Source organism: Mytilus californianus, unplaced genomic scaffold (genome assembly GCF_021869535.1).
Source record: "Mytilus californianus isolate M0D057914Y unplaced genomic scaffold, xbMytCali1.0.p SCAF_12, whole genome shotgun sequence".
Taxonomy (NCBI): Eukaryota; Metazoa; Mollusca; class Bivalvia; order Mytilida; family Mytilidae; genus Mytilus; species Mytilus californianus.
In genome coordinates this window covers 35209494-35227523 of record NW_026262604.1, presented here as the reverse complement: position 1 = coordinate 35227523, position 18030 = coordinate 35209494, and the positions used below count along the sequence as shown (strand labels likewise).

The following is an 18030-nucleotide window of genomic DNA, read 5'->3' as shown; positions in this document are numbered from 1 at the left end:
TGCTGTAAAACCAGGTTCAATCCACAATTTTCTACTCAAGAAAATGCCTGTACCATGTCAGGAATATGACAGTTGTTATCCATTCGTTCGATGTGTTTGAGCATTTGATTTTGCCATTTGATTACGTACTTTCCGTTATGAATTTTCCTCGGAGTTCAGTATATTTGTGATTTTACTTATCATTAATAAAGCCAATAGTGACAAAACATGAAATGTCTAATAATTTTGCACAGATCCAGGTAACCAAAATATCGGGTATGTGATTCAGCCTTGCAAATTAACATTACTTACATACAGTACTACTTGAATTGATTTATCATTCCTTTTTGGATTATTTATACGAGTCATGTACTGTTAATCGATTTATTTTACGTTTATATAACTCTGCGGGTGAGTGACAGGGATGTGGCCTGTCCAGTACCAGAGTGCCCTGTCATCACCAGTTACCTAAGAGAACATGCTCTAGCTGACCACTTGTCACCCATGTTCGAGACTAAATTCTCGAGAGAGGTCATGCATGATTTTTAAATTAAAACATACATTTCATATTGTAGGTTCATAGTATTTTGGAAGAGCTACTAAAGCAAACATGCAGAGAGGAGCAGAATTTAGTGCTAAAAATATTCCTGCCAGAGGTAAATACTTATAGTATTTAACCTATAAGTATTCTAATTAGAAAAAATTAATACAAATGACAGTCTTGGTGCCTTTAAAACCTCACTAGTTGATAGTCTGTATGTAGAGGCTGATGAGCATTCACTTTTTGACAGACGTTTGAAGCTTGGACTTCAATATGCTGTCAAACTAAAAGCCTATTCAGATAATCCTGCCTACAGCTGTGTTTTTAATCAAATTTATGAAGATATTTTTGCAAAACATGAAAACAAAATTCCTCCGTTAGGTATACGTTTAAAACCACATTTAGCTACTTTTGATTTAAAATCTGTTGCTCAAGTTGAAACTTGCAAATGTCCTCCATGGGAACTTCCAAAACCAAAAATGATATTTGATCTCCGTAAACACAATAAAAATGAAACAAATCCTCTTTTAATTCACCAACACTATGCTGAAATTAAAGCCAATTATTCAGATTTTTCAACTGTCTATACTGATGGATCAAAAGATGGTGACAGAGTTGCATCTGCTGCTGTCTTCAGAAACAGAGCTGCAACTCTCCGTTTGCCATCTGCTGCATCCATCTTTACTGCTGAAGCAGAAGCAATAATTTTGGATTTGAAATTTATTGCTTCTTCAGATAAATCCAAATTTATTATATGTTCTGATTCACTTTCATGCTTACAAGCTATACAAAATACTAAAATTAAAAACCCAACAATTCTTAAACTTTTATATGTAATGAGGAATTTAAACATTCTTCTTAAAGAAATAATATTTCTATGGGTGCCGAGTCATGTTGGAATCCATGGAAACACAGCTGTAGACCTTGAGGCAAAGAATGCCCTGGGTGACACTTTATCTAACTGTGATATACCATATACCGATTTTAAATCTAATATTAGAGAATATGTTTTTAATATTTTGAAAAATGAATGGAGTAGGAGAGATGGTAACAAATTACATGAAATTAAACCTAACTTAGGTAAACCTTTTAATAATTTAATGTGCAGAAAAGATCAGTGTGTTATTTCTAGATGCCGAATTGGTCATACTAGAGTGACACACGAGTATCTTTTAAAAAATGAAGATGAACCACAATGTGTACCTTGCAACTGCAAGTATACTATTAAACATGTTTTAATTAATTGTATTGACTTTGCTGATATTCGGAAGAAGCATTTCAATGTCAATAATATGTATGATTTATTTAATAATGATCCATTTACAAATATTGTTTCATTCTTAAAAGAAATTGGAATATATTATAAATTATATAAAAAATGTTGTTATATTTAAAACGATTTTTATCACGTTATCTTAGTGTTGGTTTTTATTTGTAAATATTCAATTTGCTTTAGTCTAGAATTTTAGTTTATTGAAAGACCTTTTGTCTGATTTTAAAAATAGACCTTAAATTGTTATAATATTCGAATTAGCTCTCGCCGCGATATAGCCTTTCTGTGCTAATGCGGCGTAAAGCAAACAACAATCAATCAATCAAAATAAGAGGATGGGCCTGACATCTGGAAAAAGGATTGTTAGCATTGGAAGTTGGACAAATGTTTTTAGCATTTTTAACACGTACTCCGGAAGTTTAACCCCACTCACCCAAGCAAAGGATTTAGCCATATATATGGATTTGATTCGACATATTCAAAAGAATGGTAGAGATTGGTATTGTTCGATGTTAATTTTAGACAACCAATGCAAAATAATGACACACTTTCTTTGCGTTATGTAAATCAATTTTTACATACGAGGTCCCTTAATAGATTTATTCACAAAAAAAAGTAAATTCACAAAAATACTGAACTACGAGATAACAATCCAAACCCGATAAAAAAAAAACACAGTATTTTACTTGATCATATTGAAAAAGTCTTCATAACAAGACTCTCATCAAGTATTGTACTTATAGAAGAATAACTTATCTATTATTATCACTCGACACATTTTTTTATATGCAGCGGCTTCTACCTGCTAAAAATTTAGTCGAATGTATTTTGTAGTATGACATTTAAAATTATTTCTCGTTGCATTTATTTTTCAACCTTGCTATTCCAAAAAAAAAGTAAAAAAGATGATAATAAATTACATGAAATTAAACCTAATTTAGATAAACCTTTCACTAATTGTATGTGCAGTCAAGGAATATACTGAAATTTCACAAATTAGAGTATCTCCATCTCTCTGATCTTACTGGTTCATCAGAAATAAAATCGTCTGATCTTTCCGGTCGATCAGGGATTGATTGATTGATTGATTATTGTTTGCTTTACGCCGCATAAGCACAAAAAGGCTATATCGCGGCGAGAGCTAATTCAAATATTTTTACAATTTAAGGTATATTTTTAAAATCAGACAAAAGGTCCTTCAATAAACTAAAATTCTAGACTAAAGGGAATTAGTTATTTACAAATAAAAATCAATACTTAGATAACGTGATAAAAATTAAAATCGTTTTAAATGTATACAACATTTTTATATTTTATAATATATTTCAACTTCTTTTAAGAATGAAACAATATTTGTAATTGGAAAACTATTTAATAAATCATACATATTATTGACATTGAAATGCTTCCTACGAATATCAGCGAAGTCAATACAATTTATTAAAACATGTTTAATAGTATACTTGCAGTTGGTATATCCTTCTTGAGAGACAAAGTCCTCAATCATCTTACCTTTGGCATTATGAGACCTGCTTTCCCATAAGGAATCATGGGCATTAAAAAGAAGTCTAAACATTTGACCAACTCGTACACGTCTACTTTTAGTTTCATGTTATTGTTTTTTGTAAATTGAAGTCACTTTTCTCAAATTTACAGATTACTGAATGTCAAATATCTGTAACAATTTAACTGTTCATCTATTTTGCTATTAAATGTTAGTGTTAGTGACTAGCCAGTATTTCTTACAGGTCTGTTCAACTTGTTATATATGTTTATATTGTACTTTTTATTAGGTAATAATCCTCTAAATTTTGAATTGTTTTAATAACAAACAAATTTCTGCTTTTTCAGAAGATGTTAACAATTTCAAAGTAAAAAGAACCGTCATCCAATACTACAGAGTACCAATTAGGGTACAGACAGTAAGTGTTGGTACAACCAACACATACATCAGAGACGGTCAGAAGAAGTCTGCCACAACAATGGGTTTCGCAGACCAGAATGGTGCAATAAAAGGGCAGTGCTTTGACAGTAGCAAATTAACAACCATCAAAGAAAACTGCTGTGTCATGATCAGAAACTACATCTTCCGGAACAATACGATCATTATAACGTCAGCAACTGAAGTAAATGTTACTAGTGGAGTTGGAGACATTGCCCTGATCCACCGGAGCCAATCTGCTGAACTATCCAGACCACCACCTCCACCAGCAGTTGTTTCTATTGAGAAAGCCAAGAAAACAACAGCATATACACGTGTATCAGAGAGACATGTAATTTAGTAGTTTCCACGTGATTAGAAAAAAAAATTCCTGTACATCAAAACTGTCCAGTTAGAACCTTATTGAACTTGATAAACAGATAAAATGCCTAATGATTTCCAATCCACACAGAGGAAGTTAACACAAATAATTAAAGTTACATAAATTCAAACAAGCATGCAGAAGACACCATCGTTCGCAGTACACACTTCCTGTCAACTTACTAACCGATATGATAATGTTTCAGCTAAATCCACATAATTACTGTCAATTTCATCTCATTACTTCACCCTGCAGAATCAAGGGTGGTTTTAGAAGTATAGACCTTCGATGATAATGATTTTGCAAGAATACATTGATGTTGCTAATTAAAGTTTTCTTAATTCTAATTGATAAATGAAATAAGACATATACAGTAACCATCATTTTTGAATACTGTGGATTCATTATTATTCGTTGGATACCAATTTTCGTGGCTTTCGTGGGTACTAGTGAATCATGCAATTAAATGTTCGACGAATAACAAATGTTCTATAGGCGTGTATGCAGACGTTGGCAAAACCACGAAATTAAATATTCACGAACATTGGTACCAACGAAAATAAATGAATCCACAGTATAGAAGATACTGATTTTGTTGGTCCAGAGTATGTAATCAATGATTAATATTTTAAGGTGGATGCTGTATTAGAAAGAGTAACGTTAAGAACCAAAAAAACCATCAAGCTAAAACAATTATATCTGCAGGACAGTACTAGGGAGGTTAAAATTAGTATGTGGAGACAACTGGCAGAAAGTTCAATAGAAGTTGGGAAAACTGTCAAAATAACTTTCCTGAAGCTAAATATCCATAAAGGACAGACCAGCTTACAAACCAGCCCTCAAAGTACACTTGAGGTATGTCTTTGATTACTGTACATGTAATCTTTAACTCCACAGACCATTAATAATGTTACTGTTCCATAACAAATCAGTCGCTTAATAATATAACATGACTATAATTGAATTACCAGGACAGCAATCCAAAATTCAATGAATTTGACAGGTCCAAGACACAATCAATTATATGAAATTGAAACATAACTAGTACATTGTATCACATCAGAAAATCATATAACATTCTGAAGTACAATAAGTGAAAGTTATCCTTTAATATTTACAGTCTTATAGAATTAAAAAAGCATTAACTTTTACGTTTGTTAGTAAACAAATGGTAAGCTAGATAAACAATTAAAAATGATACTTCAAAATATCAAGAAAAAACATGCAAAAGTTACAGTATTGCTATTAAAATTCACTTGGTTAACATTGATTTGCAGCATATCCTGAAGCTACAATCATAAACCACACGTGTGTTCCCATAGTTAAAAACCATAGCTTTAGAACCCTCATCAGAATGTCTGTAATAGTTTGTCTCGTGTTGATCATAACTATCTGACCAGTTAAATTTGTTTTGCTGTTTGTTTTCAAAGCAATCACATATGAAATAATCTATGAAAAATTAACATACCTCAAACAACCATATAACAAGATGTGGAATAAAAGCTTTACAAACAAATTATCAGTCACGTTAATGTTATATTGTATTCCAAATGTTTTATTTTACAGTTTGTGTCAGAACAACACAAGGTGGTCATAGATGGGTTCTGCAAGGAAGAGGATGACATAATTCTTGTGTGCAAACAAGATGAGGTGTACACAAACTATAAATGCCCTCGTCATGCTCTGAACGAATTGGTTGGTGATGAAGAGGAGGCAGAAGCAGTTATTGATGGGATGATTCCCTTCAATGCTAGGATTGTTGTTTCAGGAAACAACACCATATCATCAGTGACAATGGACTAATAATATCATATACAAGACTGAACATCAAAAACCCAACAATTGATTAGAATTTATAATATACAGCCAAGTTTAGAATATTATTTTATATTTAGACAAAGTTATATTTCTTAGAAACTGTACATCAAAAACCACACTTTATTAGAATATACAGCCAAGTTGAGTACATTATTTTATATTTTTAGTTTCTTGTGTATAATTTGGAGATTAGTATGACGTCCATTATCACTGAATAGTATACATATTTGTTTAGGGGCCAGTTGAAGGACGCCTCCGGGTGCGGGAGTTTCTCGCTGCATTGAAGACCCATTGGTGGCATTCGGCTGTTGTCTGCTCTATGGTCGGGTTGTTGTCTCTTTGACACATTCCCCATTTCCATTCTCAATTTTATTAACTATTGACATGTATTAACCAATTGGCCAATCGTGTCAGTATTCGACAAAGATGCAATGCTATTCATAAAAGAGGGGCGAAAGATACCAAAGGGACAGTCAAACTCATAGATCGAAAATAAACTGACAACTCAATGGCTAAAAAATAAAGAGACAAACAGACAAATAATAGTACAAAAGATAACATAGTAAACAAAAGACTAAGCAACACGAACCCCATATTCATAACATGAAAACGGTAACGTAGTATCACTGAAATGTGTATTCTTATATTGTGAGTTTATTAAATGATGAAAACTATACAGTGATGTAACAAATTGATGCAATATTAAACTATGGTTTCAAGTATAATGTTTGACCTTATGTTCTAGTTTTTTAAGATTTATGTATTGTTTGACGACACACAACGTTCCCTTTGTGTGATTTAAATATCAAGGTTAACGATGTTGAAGATCACATTTTTCTTCGTACACCGGCAGACAACAAATTAGGTCGTTCGGTTCAGGACAGACAGTTTCTAGAATTAATGCAACGTCACTTTCGTAAAGACGAGAATGGTCTTTGGTCGGCTCCTTTGCCATTTATACAACCGAAACCACAAATGCCTAACAATCGTTATCAAGCCTGGAAAAGAGCTCAGATTTTAGACTTAAGTTTGCGAAAGAACTCTAAAAAGCTTGAACACTTTGTTACCTTTATGTCTAAAGTGATTAGTAGTGGTTCAACTGAAGTGGCACCTGAAGAAATTCCAGGAGAATGCTGGTATCTTCCTCTTTTTGGGGTGTACCACCCTAAAAAACCACATCAAATACGTGGAGTTTTCGACTCGTCAGCACTGTATGAAGGAGTATCTCTTAATAGTATTCTAATGTCCGGACCGGACCTGACTAATAACCTTGTTGGAGTGCTTATGCGTTTTAGAAAGAATAGAATTGCAATAACAGGTGACGTTGAACAAATGTTTTATCAATTTCATGTTGATGAATTCCATCGAGATTATTTTCGTTTCTTTTGGTATGAGAACAATGACTTTACAAAACCGTTGATTGAATACCGCATGACAGCACATGTTTTTGGCAACACCCCTTCACCTGCTGTAGCGACATATGGCTTACGTGAAGCTGTTTCAGAAGCTGACACTGATGTACGTTCCTTTGTTACGAATTATTTTTACGTAGATGATGGTCTGATCTCATTTGCAGACAAGGATGATGTATAGACCTTATGAAAAGAACACAAAAAGCTCTAAAGGATAATGGTAATATACGATTACACAAAATCATTTCAAACGATATCGATGTGATGAAAGCTTTTCCTTTAGATGACTTAGGAAAAGAGTTTAAAGATTTAGATTTGTGCTCAGATACTTTGCCTGTTCAACATAGTTTAGGTTTGTCGTGGAATTTACAGATAGACATGTTTATCTTTTGTGTCAATGATGATGAAAAACCAATCACCCGTAGAGGCATACTTCCAACTATTTTGATCCGTTGGGTTTTATTTCGCCGCTAGTCATCAGTGGAAAAATTCTACTTCGAGAAGTTGTTCCACCAGGAACTGATTGGGATGATCCGCTGTCTACTGATCATGCAACAAAATGGAAAAACTGGTTGAAGTCTTTGAAATCTTTTAGTTGTTTTCAAATACCGCGTATGATTGTTCCTAGATCTTTTTCTTTGACACGCCAAGTTGATATCCACATTTTCTCTGATTCTTCAGAACAAGCAATCTCTGCTGTGGCTTACCTGGAGGCAATCGATGAAACTGGTTCAGCATTTATAGGTTTTCTTACTGGAAAGTCTAAACCTGCACCTATCAAATGTCATACTAATCCTAGATTGGAACTGTGCGGTGCCGTGCTGGTTACGGAAGTTGGAGAAGCGATATGTCATCATATGAATCTGTCTCCGAGTGTTTGTCATTACTATACAGACAGTCGAGTTGATTGATTGATTGTTGGTTGCTTAACGTCCAGTGGCAAATATTTCATGTATATTGAAATGAGGGTATATTGGGTTGGGACAGAAATTAAGCCTTGCAACAGGTCACCTACGGACGCCTCAAAGTGTTGTTGCAAGGGTTCTTAACGTGCAAAGAGCGCGGCACTCTCGTTACACGAGGCATCGGATTTAACGTCCCCATTCTGACCGGACGTGACTGCAAATTCGTACATCCCGCACAGCTAACCGGACGCCCCACTTTAGCAAGGGTTTTACTGCCAGTCGGCGGAAGACCAATGGTGACCATACTTCTAATCCCCAGTCACCATTTGGGGGGGGGGGGGGGGGGGGGGGGGGGGGAATGGAGGGACAGTCGAGTTGTGTTAGGATATATATGTAATACTGTATCAACAGATAGAAACCCAGCTGACTTAGGGACTAAATTTATTAGCTCTCCAGACATGCAAATTATTGGTTCTTGGATTAACGGACCGAATTGGTTATTAAACAAGGAACCTTTTGATATGGTATCTTTTCCGTTGTTATCACCACATGAAGATAAAGAAATTCGTCCTGAAATTGTTTCACGTAAAACACAAATTGACAGTCTAGAGAATGACTCTCCACGATTCAGCAAGTTTTCTAGTTGGAGATCTCTTGTGAGATCATTATCACTCTTGAGACACATAGCTAAGACTTTGAGTAGTGCAACTACATCTCGTTGCAAAGGTTGGCATATTTGCGCTGAAAAGGACACTCCAGATGTTATCAAGGGAACCGAGACATTGATCACTCGACAAGTACAGAAGGAATTCTTTGAACACGAAATAGATTCTTTAAATACCGACCAGCATGTTCCAAAAAATAGTGCGATTTTAAAACTTGACCCAATACTTGATGAACATGGTATCTTGTGAGTAACAGGTAGATTGAATCGCTCTCCATTGACACTTGGTGAAAAGAATCCTATTTTAATTCCTGGTAAATACCATATTGCGAGATTACTAGTGTTACATTTTCCACGATTGATTGATTGATTGTTGGTTGCTTAACGTCCAGTGGCAAATATTTCATGCATATTCAGGACGAGAACAAATTAACAATAAATACACTAGGTAGATTCTGTAATAGGGGCGTCCGGGATTAAGGTCGGAGAAATTTAGACTGCCACGGGAAATGAGGGTATATTGGATAGGGACAGAAATTTAGCCTTGCAACAGGTCACCTACGGACCCCTCAAAGAGTTGTTGCAAGGGTTCTTAACGTGCAAAGAGCGTGGCACTCTCTTTACACGAGGCATCGGATTTAACGTCCCCATTCTGACCGGACGTGGCTGCAAATTTGTACATCCCGCACAGCCAAACGGACGCCCCACTTTAGCAAGGGTTTTACGGCCGGTCGGAGGAAGACCAATGGTGACCGTACTTCTATTCCCCAGTCACCCTTGGGGGTTCATTTTCCACGAACAAGTCCACCAACAGGGACGTCATATAACAGAAGGCGCAATAAGGACTGCTGGATACTGGATTACCGGTCGCAAGCGTTTGATATACAATTATTTCAAGTTGTTTTTTATGCATAAGATTTAAAGGTACTGTTTCGTCTAAAAAAATGGCTGATCTTCCGGAAGAAAGACTTTTAGCATGCCCACCATTTACATACGTTGGCGTTGATTGTTTTGGACCCTGAAACATTGTTACAAGACGGACTCTTGGTGGAAACGCAAATTCAAAACGAAGGGCTGTCTTATTAGTCTGTTTTTCATGTCGAGGTGAGTATATTAAAATAATTGAAGAGATGACTACCGCATCCTTCATAAATTCACTTCGCCGCTTCATATCAATCAGAGGATATGTTAAAAAATTCTTTTCTGATAGAGGAACCAGTTTTATCGGCGGAGCTCGAGAGCTCTGCATAGAAGCTTCTTTTATTGAGGACTCAGTGTTTCAATCATTCATGAAAGAACAAAAAACTGTGGAAATTCAATACACCGTACTCATCCCACATGGGAGGTTTATGTGAATGTCTCATTGGCATATCAAGACGTATATTGGATTCAATATTGTTTGAAGGTAGACATCAACGACTCACACATGAAATCTGGTGTACTTTCATGGCAGAAACAACAGCTATTATGAACGCTCGTCCTTTATTGCCTATTTCATCCGATCCTAACTCACCATCTATCTCATCTCCAAATACTTTGCTAACACAGAAAGTGAGTGACAATATTGAGGACTTCAGCCATTTGAACACGCGTGATGTTTACAGAAATCAGTGAACATTTGTTCAGGTTTTAGCTGACAAAATTTTGGACACGTTGGCGACAAGAATATTTGCAGTCGTTACAAACTCGTCGCTCGCAAATGGCAGCACATCAAACAAAACATTCAAGGTAGGTGATGAAGAGCTCCTTAAAAGACAATAAACTCCATCTAAATAACTGGCCAATAGGTCATGTTGAACGTGTTTTTCCAGGTAGAGACAATTTGATCCGTAAAGTTCAGATGAAGGTTGTAAGAGACAAACAACATCGTGTGTTTGTGCGACCAATCAGCCAAATTGTTTTACTGTTTCATAGTTGCGACTTTTATTTAGGACTTTTGAAACAATTTTTTGACTATAAAGTAGTATTTTTGAACACTTGTAAGTTTGTGTTGATGAGAACGTTTTGCTCTATGAGCATGGTGATATTTTTCATAGCAGACGGGGAGTGTGCTGTTCATTCCTTCTATAATTTGATAACTTTATAAATTTTTGTCTAATTGTCTTTGTTTACATTTGTACTTTCATTTAAATACTACTTTCACTTTTTTTCATTCCAGGTAAATTTACTTTTACTTTTATTTTAATAATTACATGTACTTTCATTTTAATGAGTACTTTCACTTTCACTTTAAAGAGTTAATTTCCTGTTTCCTGTGATACTCATAGATGTTGTGTACCACAACAAGGTTGACAAATGTTTTGAATCTTTATAGAACTTGGTCATTCTATGCTGGCAGACCAATATGCAAGTTAATTTTTGATATAGGATGTTTATTTTATACAGATGCATGTGTATGTTTGAGATATATTTAATGTAAAAGAAGTTATGGTACAAGACATATCACATGAATATTTGGTTATTTTTCTAAACTATGGCAACCCGTTAGAGACATTTTGTTTTATGTCAAGACCATTTATACTGGTAGTTTTCATATATATGATTATTTGTCTACGTTTTTCGAGCATTTTGATAAACAAATACATTGTTTTGTTTCCATAATTCACCTTTATCTGTGTGTTCTTAAAATTGTAATTTTTATCAGCTAGTATAAAGTTTCCATTTTTCTATTGTACCTTTTTACCACACGCACTCACCACATGTATGTAACAACTTGAACTGTATATCATATCAATAATAGACATTGTTGGATAAAATTAATTCAGTGATTTGTACTGCCACATGGAGTGTGTTGGTTCGCTATCTGTTAAGCTACCTAACGGTATAGCTTCGTGCAAATACTAAGAGAAATGAGCGAGTTAAAATTACCGCCAACTTATAATTAGACTACTATATATAACTTTATTTCCTATGTCATAGAGATTTGTTGTACATGAACAATATTCCTGCGCATTTTGCCATTTGGGAAATATAAACCGTAACTAAAACGACTTATAATTACAGATTTTCGGCGATGAAATATTTTATACCAATGTTCTTTGACATCTTAACCAAAAGCACAGGGGATAATAAACTACGTACGGATTTCTATTGAGCGAGCACTATTTCCTATGTGCAACTTTAAATATTATGGGTCGTTCGACGATCATTCAAGGTTTTTCTGGCCATATTTTTTGTATTTTTTAAATTAAAAGTATGAAAAAAGTATCCAATTAGTTATAAATAACATATTAGCCTGCTTGATTATAACATTGGCACTTTTTCCCAGCATTCGTTGGCAATAACACAAATCAAGGGTGCTAGCATAAGGCAGCTTAACTGCCTAAAAATATAAATGTTACCGCTTCTATTCAGAAGAATGTATTGATTCTTGATATTTTAGCCGTCTTGAGAGTATCAAAAACAACTCTAAATGTGTTTTCATATCTTTTATCAAGCTTCAACCTAGATTTCGTAATTCACTATGTGACCATTTCAAAATTTTTTCACAAATTATAATTTACAGATATAAACAAAACCAAATGTTCACATTATTTTTTCAAAATAGTCACAAAGCCATAAATTTGCAAATTCTTTAATGAAAAATGTGCAAAAAAAAAAAAAAATACCCATATCGCTTCGTTTTTTTTTACATTACATGAGCGGAAGATGATATAATATGGTCAAATACGAACTTATACCCCATTCAAGTATCATGCTTTACATGAATTTTAATCAAATCAACCAAACACTGACAAAAAAGACTCCTTTTTGCGGAGTTAGCTTCCCTTTTCAATTTTAATTTCCATAGGAAATTAAAATTGCTGATTTTGAGTTTTCCTAAAGTTAGATTTTATGGGACTTTTTTCTGTGTATATTTGGGGCTTAATGCTAGCGATTAGAACTTACACATTTTCTGTTGCAATTAGTTCGAGGTTAAACCTTAGTTTGACTGGACTAAACGAAGACACTGAACAAATGATTGATGGAGACCGAGAACAGTGACCTGATTGTCCAATGACGTTACAAGACACAGTCGTTATGTCTCCAAGTATGTACTTACAATGCTGATAATGTAATTTTAAAAATGATATGTTTTACAAATAAAACAATTTTCATGTGCTAAAAAGTAACAATATGTTGATAGTTTTTGTCTTCCAAGAAACATATACCTGCATGTTATCATTGTATCTTGAGATATGTAATGACATTTTCTCTAATAATGTGTATCTTAGCTTAAAAAATGGCGAGACAGGGAACGAAACAAAATTGCTAGCACCCTTCAGATTGATTGATTGATTGTTGGTTGCTGAACGTCCAGTGGCAAATATTTCATGCATATTCAGGACGTGAACAAATTAACAATAATTACAATAGGTAGGTTCTGAAATAGGGTCGTCCGGGATTAAGGTCGGAGAAATTTAGACTGCCACGGGAAATGAGGGAATATTGGATAGGGACAGAAATTTAGCCTTGCAACAGGTCACCTACGGACCCCTCAAAGAGTTGTTGCAATGGTTCTTAACGTACAAAGAGCGTGGCACTCTCTTTACACGAGGCATCGGATTTAACGTCCCATTCTGACCGGACGTGGCCGCATATTTGTACATCCCGCACAGCCAAACGGACGCCCCACTTTGGCAAGGGTTTTACTGCCGGTCGGAGGAAGACCAATGGTGACCATACTTCTATTCCCCAGTCACCCTTGGGGATGCACCCTTCAGATCTTCGTCAAATTGGCGGAGGCTTCAGTTGCTGAGGAAGGCCTATCATACTTTTGAGTGATGCAGAAGAAAAATGGAGAAGTTCATTTTTCAGCAACTGATGACCTGAAAAGGAATTTCATAAACGATAAGCCCATATTGGAATTTAAAGACAACATGATTGAGACAAGAAGGCAGTCAGTGTTAAACAAACTGCATGTTGCAAAAAAAAAGCCAGTCTGTAAAACTTTCGACATCGAAGGGACCATCCCAGATATCACTTGTGTCTGGTTTAGTAGCTAAACTACAAAACCTTAAAATTCAAGGCGAAAACCTAATAGAACTGGACACAAAATGTTTGAAAATTATTACAAAAAAGAATTTGGGTTAAAACAAAATCGAAGGGGGGGATATATAAATTGGTCATCGATAACAACAGAGGGCAAAATGTACCACACGGAAATGAACGAAATCTTTTTAGATACCCAAAACAATCTAGGTTTAAATCAGTTAGTAGATTTACTAGATGTTCAGTATTTTTGTGATACTAGTAATACTTTTTAGTGCTCAATCAAACTCAGGGATTCTTAAACAAACTGTGTTACGAATATTTGAATTTTTATTCACTTTGTCTCTTTTATTCTAGTTAACTGTTTACTAGAGAAATATGAGTGTTAACAGGCCTCTACATTATCATTTTTTCTAACGTGTCCGAACTCTGAACTCACTTGTCGGAATTCATAATTGAAAATCGTACATATTAATGATATGCAATAATAACACTTGCGCTTTGATTGTACCTAATAAAGGGAGCATTTTGTTATGTTATATGAATACCACATCAAAATTCATTTTATTATTTCAGACTGAAAGATTATTTGCAAGACTGAGTTCTCTGACTCAATGTCACTATCATGTGTCGATCATTAAATCATCGTTTCTTCCTAAACCACTAGGTTCTCCTATTGACCTATTCATTCTGTAGTAGTGGTATGGGTTAAACCAAGGATGAAATTACACCTGGCCACCTTGTATATGATTAAACCTTTTTAATTTATTGATGGTGTCAAAACAAGCTTTTACAATTCATTTTGATTTGTATATACATTGATATATGATCATGAAGTACATAAAACATTTCACTAATAAATCTGCTTTTTTAGATTTTATTTAATTTTTACATCTTAACTTATTATTTTTATATATAGATATTATTAAATAAAACCTCTTTTAATGTATTGTTATGCATAAAATCAAAATCAAAGGAAACGTACTTAAATTTAAAATTTTAAAGGTGTGGTAAAACTCCATATGGAGGTGCTCCTAATTCAAGGAGGCTTATACTAAGAAGAAGCATTAACATTGGTTTCTTTCCCCCTTACTTATATCCCCTGGTCAATGGCTGCCAGCATGTGGAAATACGCTCAATTAGAGACAAATTTTACAAGTATTATGTGTCTCTGGTGAATCTACTTGCCCGACGCCTGTGTCCACTTGTATCGGACAAACGGTAATGTTGAGCCCTGGTAAACTATTGATTCCATGGGATATCATTTCTGTTAAGGGTCCCCTGTTAACCCCTCATATCAAAAACAAGTGGATAGCATTAACTGTTGTTAAAATTTAAACTAGAGGCTCTAAAGAGCCTGAGTCGCTCACCTTGGTCTATGTGCATATTAAACAAAGGACACAGATGGATTCATGACAAAATTGTGTTTTGGTGATGGTGATGTGTTTGTAGATATTACTTTACTGAACATTCTTGCTGCTTACAATTATCTCTATCTACAATGAACTTGGCCCAGTAGTTACAGTGGAAAATATTTTGTAAAAATTTACAAAATTTATGAAAATTGTAATAAAAGGACTATAAAGGGCAATAGCTCCTTAAGCGGTCAATTGACAATTTTGGTCATGTTGACTTATTTACTGTAGATCTTACTTTGCTGTACATTAGGCGGGGTCATCGGACACATTTTAAAATTACCAATTCAGGGTCAGCAACCCAACAACGTGTTGCCTGATTGGTCTGAAAATTTCGGGGCAGATAGATCTAGACCTAATGAACAATTTTGTCCTCGTCAGATTTGCTCTAAATGCTTTGGTTTCAGAGATATGAGCCAAAAACTGCATTTTACCCTATGTACTATTTTTTAGCCATGTCGGCCATCTTGGTTGGTTGGCCGGGTCACCGGACACATTTTTTAAACTAGATACCCAATGATGATTGTGGCCAAGTTTGGTTAAATTTGGCCAAGTAGTTTCAGAGGAGAAGATTTTTGTAAAAGTTAACGGACGACGGACGCCAAGTGATGCCCTTTGGGCAAGGTGAGCTTAAAGTATTACAATAATCCCACCTTTTACACCACCCTCAATGTTTATTATCTAGAAATCTGTTTACAAACAATTTCGTTTTCATTTGGTATTTTCTTTTTTTATATTTTTTTGTTATATTTTTTTACAGAGCTCTAAAACAAAGTCATTCTAATTCAGAATATTGCAAAATTTTAATGTTAGTTGATTTTCTCATTGTTGAAGTCCATACAGTAACCTATTTTACATCAACATCATTTGGTCTCTGTAGGATAGTTGTCTCACATCTCTTCTTTCATAACAAATCAATTTGTAGGTTCTATTAAGTGGGCCGATGATGAAGGTAGGGGAAATTTTGAATGCCAACTGAGAGGAGGATATGTTTGGCAGAAATTAAGCCTTGCAACAGGCCACCTACTGACCCCTCAAAGACTTGTGGCAAGGTTTCTTTAACGTGCAGAGTGGCCCTGTCCATACACATAGGAACTATACTTTTTAAATTGCCTTTCCAATTTTTGTTTGTTTTAAACATGATAACTTTGGAAGACTTTAAGGCGGGCATCATATACTAGAGGCTCTAAAGAGCCTGAGTCGCTCACCTTGGTCTATGTGCATATTAAACAAAGGACACAGATGGATTCATGACAAAATTGTGTTTTGGTGATGGTGATGTGTTTGTAGATCTTACTTTACTGTACATTCTTGCTGCTTACAATTATCTCTATCTATAATGAACTTGGCCCAGTAGTTACAGTGGAAAATATTTTGTAAAAATTTACTAAAATTTACAAAATTTATGAAAATTGTAAAAAATTGACTATAAAGGGCAATAACTCCTTAAGGGTCAATTGACAATTTTGGTCATGTTGACTTATTTGTAGATCTTACTTTGCTGTACATTATTGCTGTTTACAATTTATCTCTATCTATAATAATATTCAAGATAATAACCAAAAGCTGCAAAATTTTCTTAAAATTACCAATTCAGGGGCTGCAACCCAACAACGTGTTGCCTGATTGGTCTGAAAATTTCAGGGCAGATAGATCTTGACCTAATGAACAATTTTATCATCGTCAGATTTGCTCTAAATGCTTTGGTTTCAGAGATATGAGCCAAAAACTGCATTTTACCCTATGTACTATTTTTTAGCCATGTCGGCCATCTTGGTTCGCGGGCGGGGTCATCGGACACATTTTTCAAACTACATACCCTAATGATGATTGTGGACAAGTTTGGTTAAATTTGTCTTAGTGGTTTCAGAGGAGATTTTTGTAAAAGATTACAAAAATTTACGAAAAATGGTTAAAAATTGACTATAAAGGGCAATAACTCCTTAAGGGGTCAACTGACCATTTTCGTCAAGTTGACTTATTTGTAGATCTTATTTTACTGAACATTATTGCTGTTTACAGTTTATCTCTATCTATGATAATATTCAAGATAATAACCAAAAACGGCAAAATTTCCTTAAAATTACCAATTCAGGGGCAGCAACCCAACAACGGGTTGTCCGATTCATCTGAAAATTTCAGGGCAGATAGATCTTGACCTGATAAACAATTTTACCCCATGTCAGATTGCTCTAAATGCTTTGGTTTCAGAGATATAAGCCAAAATCTACATTTTACCCCTATGTTCTATTTTTAGCCATGGCGGCCATCTTGGTTGGTTGGCCGGGTCACCGGACAAATGTTTTAAACAAGATACCTAACTGATGATTGTGGCCAAGTTTGGTTAAATTTGGCCAAGTAGTTTCAGCGGAGAAGAATTTTGTAAAAGTTGACGGACGATGGACGCCAAGTGATGAGAAAAGCTCACTTGGCCCTTTGGGCCAGGTGAGCTAAAAAAAGTGGTATGGTACTTAAACGTCTTCATAGAACCAAGACAAATATCCTTTGCATGGTAAAATTTTAATAAATTTTCATTTATCAAGGCTAATGAACAATTTCCTAGACTGGATGATTGATTGATTGTTGGTTGCTTAACGTCCAGTGGCAAATATTTCATGCATATTCAGGACGAGAACAAGTTCACAATAAATACAATAGGAAGGTTTTGTAATAGATTAAGGGATTAAGGTCGGAGAAATTTAGACTGCCACGGGAAATGAGGGTATATTGGATAGGGACAGAAATTTAG

General features: G+C 34.8%; 1 protein-coding gene across 1 annotated transcript; it reads left to right on the top strand.

Moving 5' to 3' along the window:
- The first annotated feature begins 589 nt into the window (after positions 1–589).
- On the top strand, positions 590–5899 carry LOC127722415 (uncharacterized). The gene is made up of 4 exons (XM_052229286.1): positions 590–635; positions 3645–4066; positions 4730–4951; positions 5663–5899. The coding sequence occupies exons 1-4, from the start codon at positions 590–592 to the stop codon at positions 5897–5899; spliced, it is 927 nt and encodes a 308-aa protein (XP_052085246.1).
- Positions 5900–18030: the final 12131 nt, after the last annotated feature.

Excerpts from the sequence above, each read along its gene's own strand:
- LOC127722415 (XM_052229286.1), top strand. The coding sequence starts at position 590 with ATGCAGAGAGGAGCAGAATTTAGTGCTAAAAATATTCCTGCCAGAG. Across the intron at positions 636-3,644 it reads TAAAAATATTCCTGCCAGAG|AAGATGTTAACAATTTCAAA; the intron begins GTAAATACTTAT and ends CTGCTTTTTCAG. Across the intron at positions 4,067-4,729 it reads CACGTGTATCAGAGAGACAT|GTGGATGCTGTATTAGAAAG; the intron begins GTAATTTAGTAG and ends TAATATTTTAAG.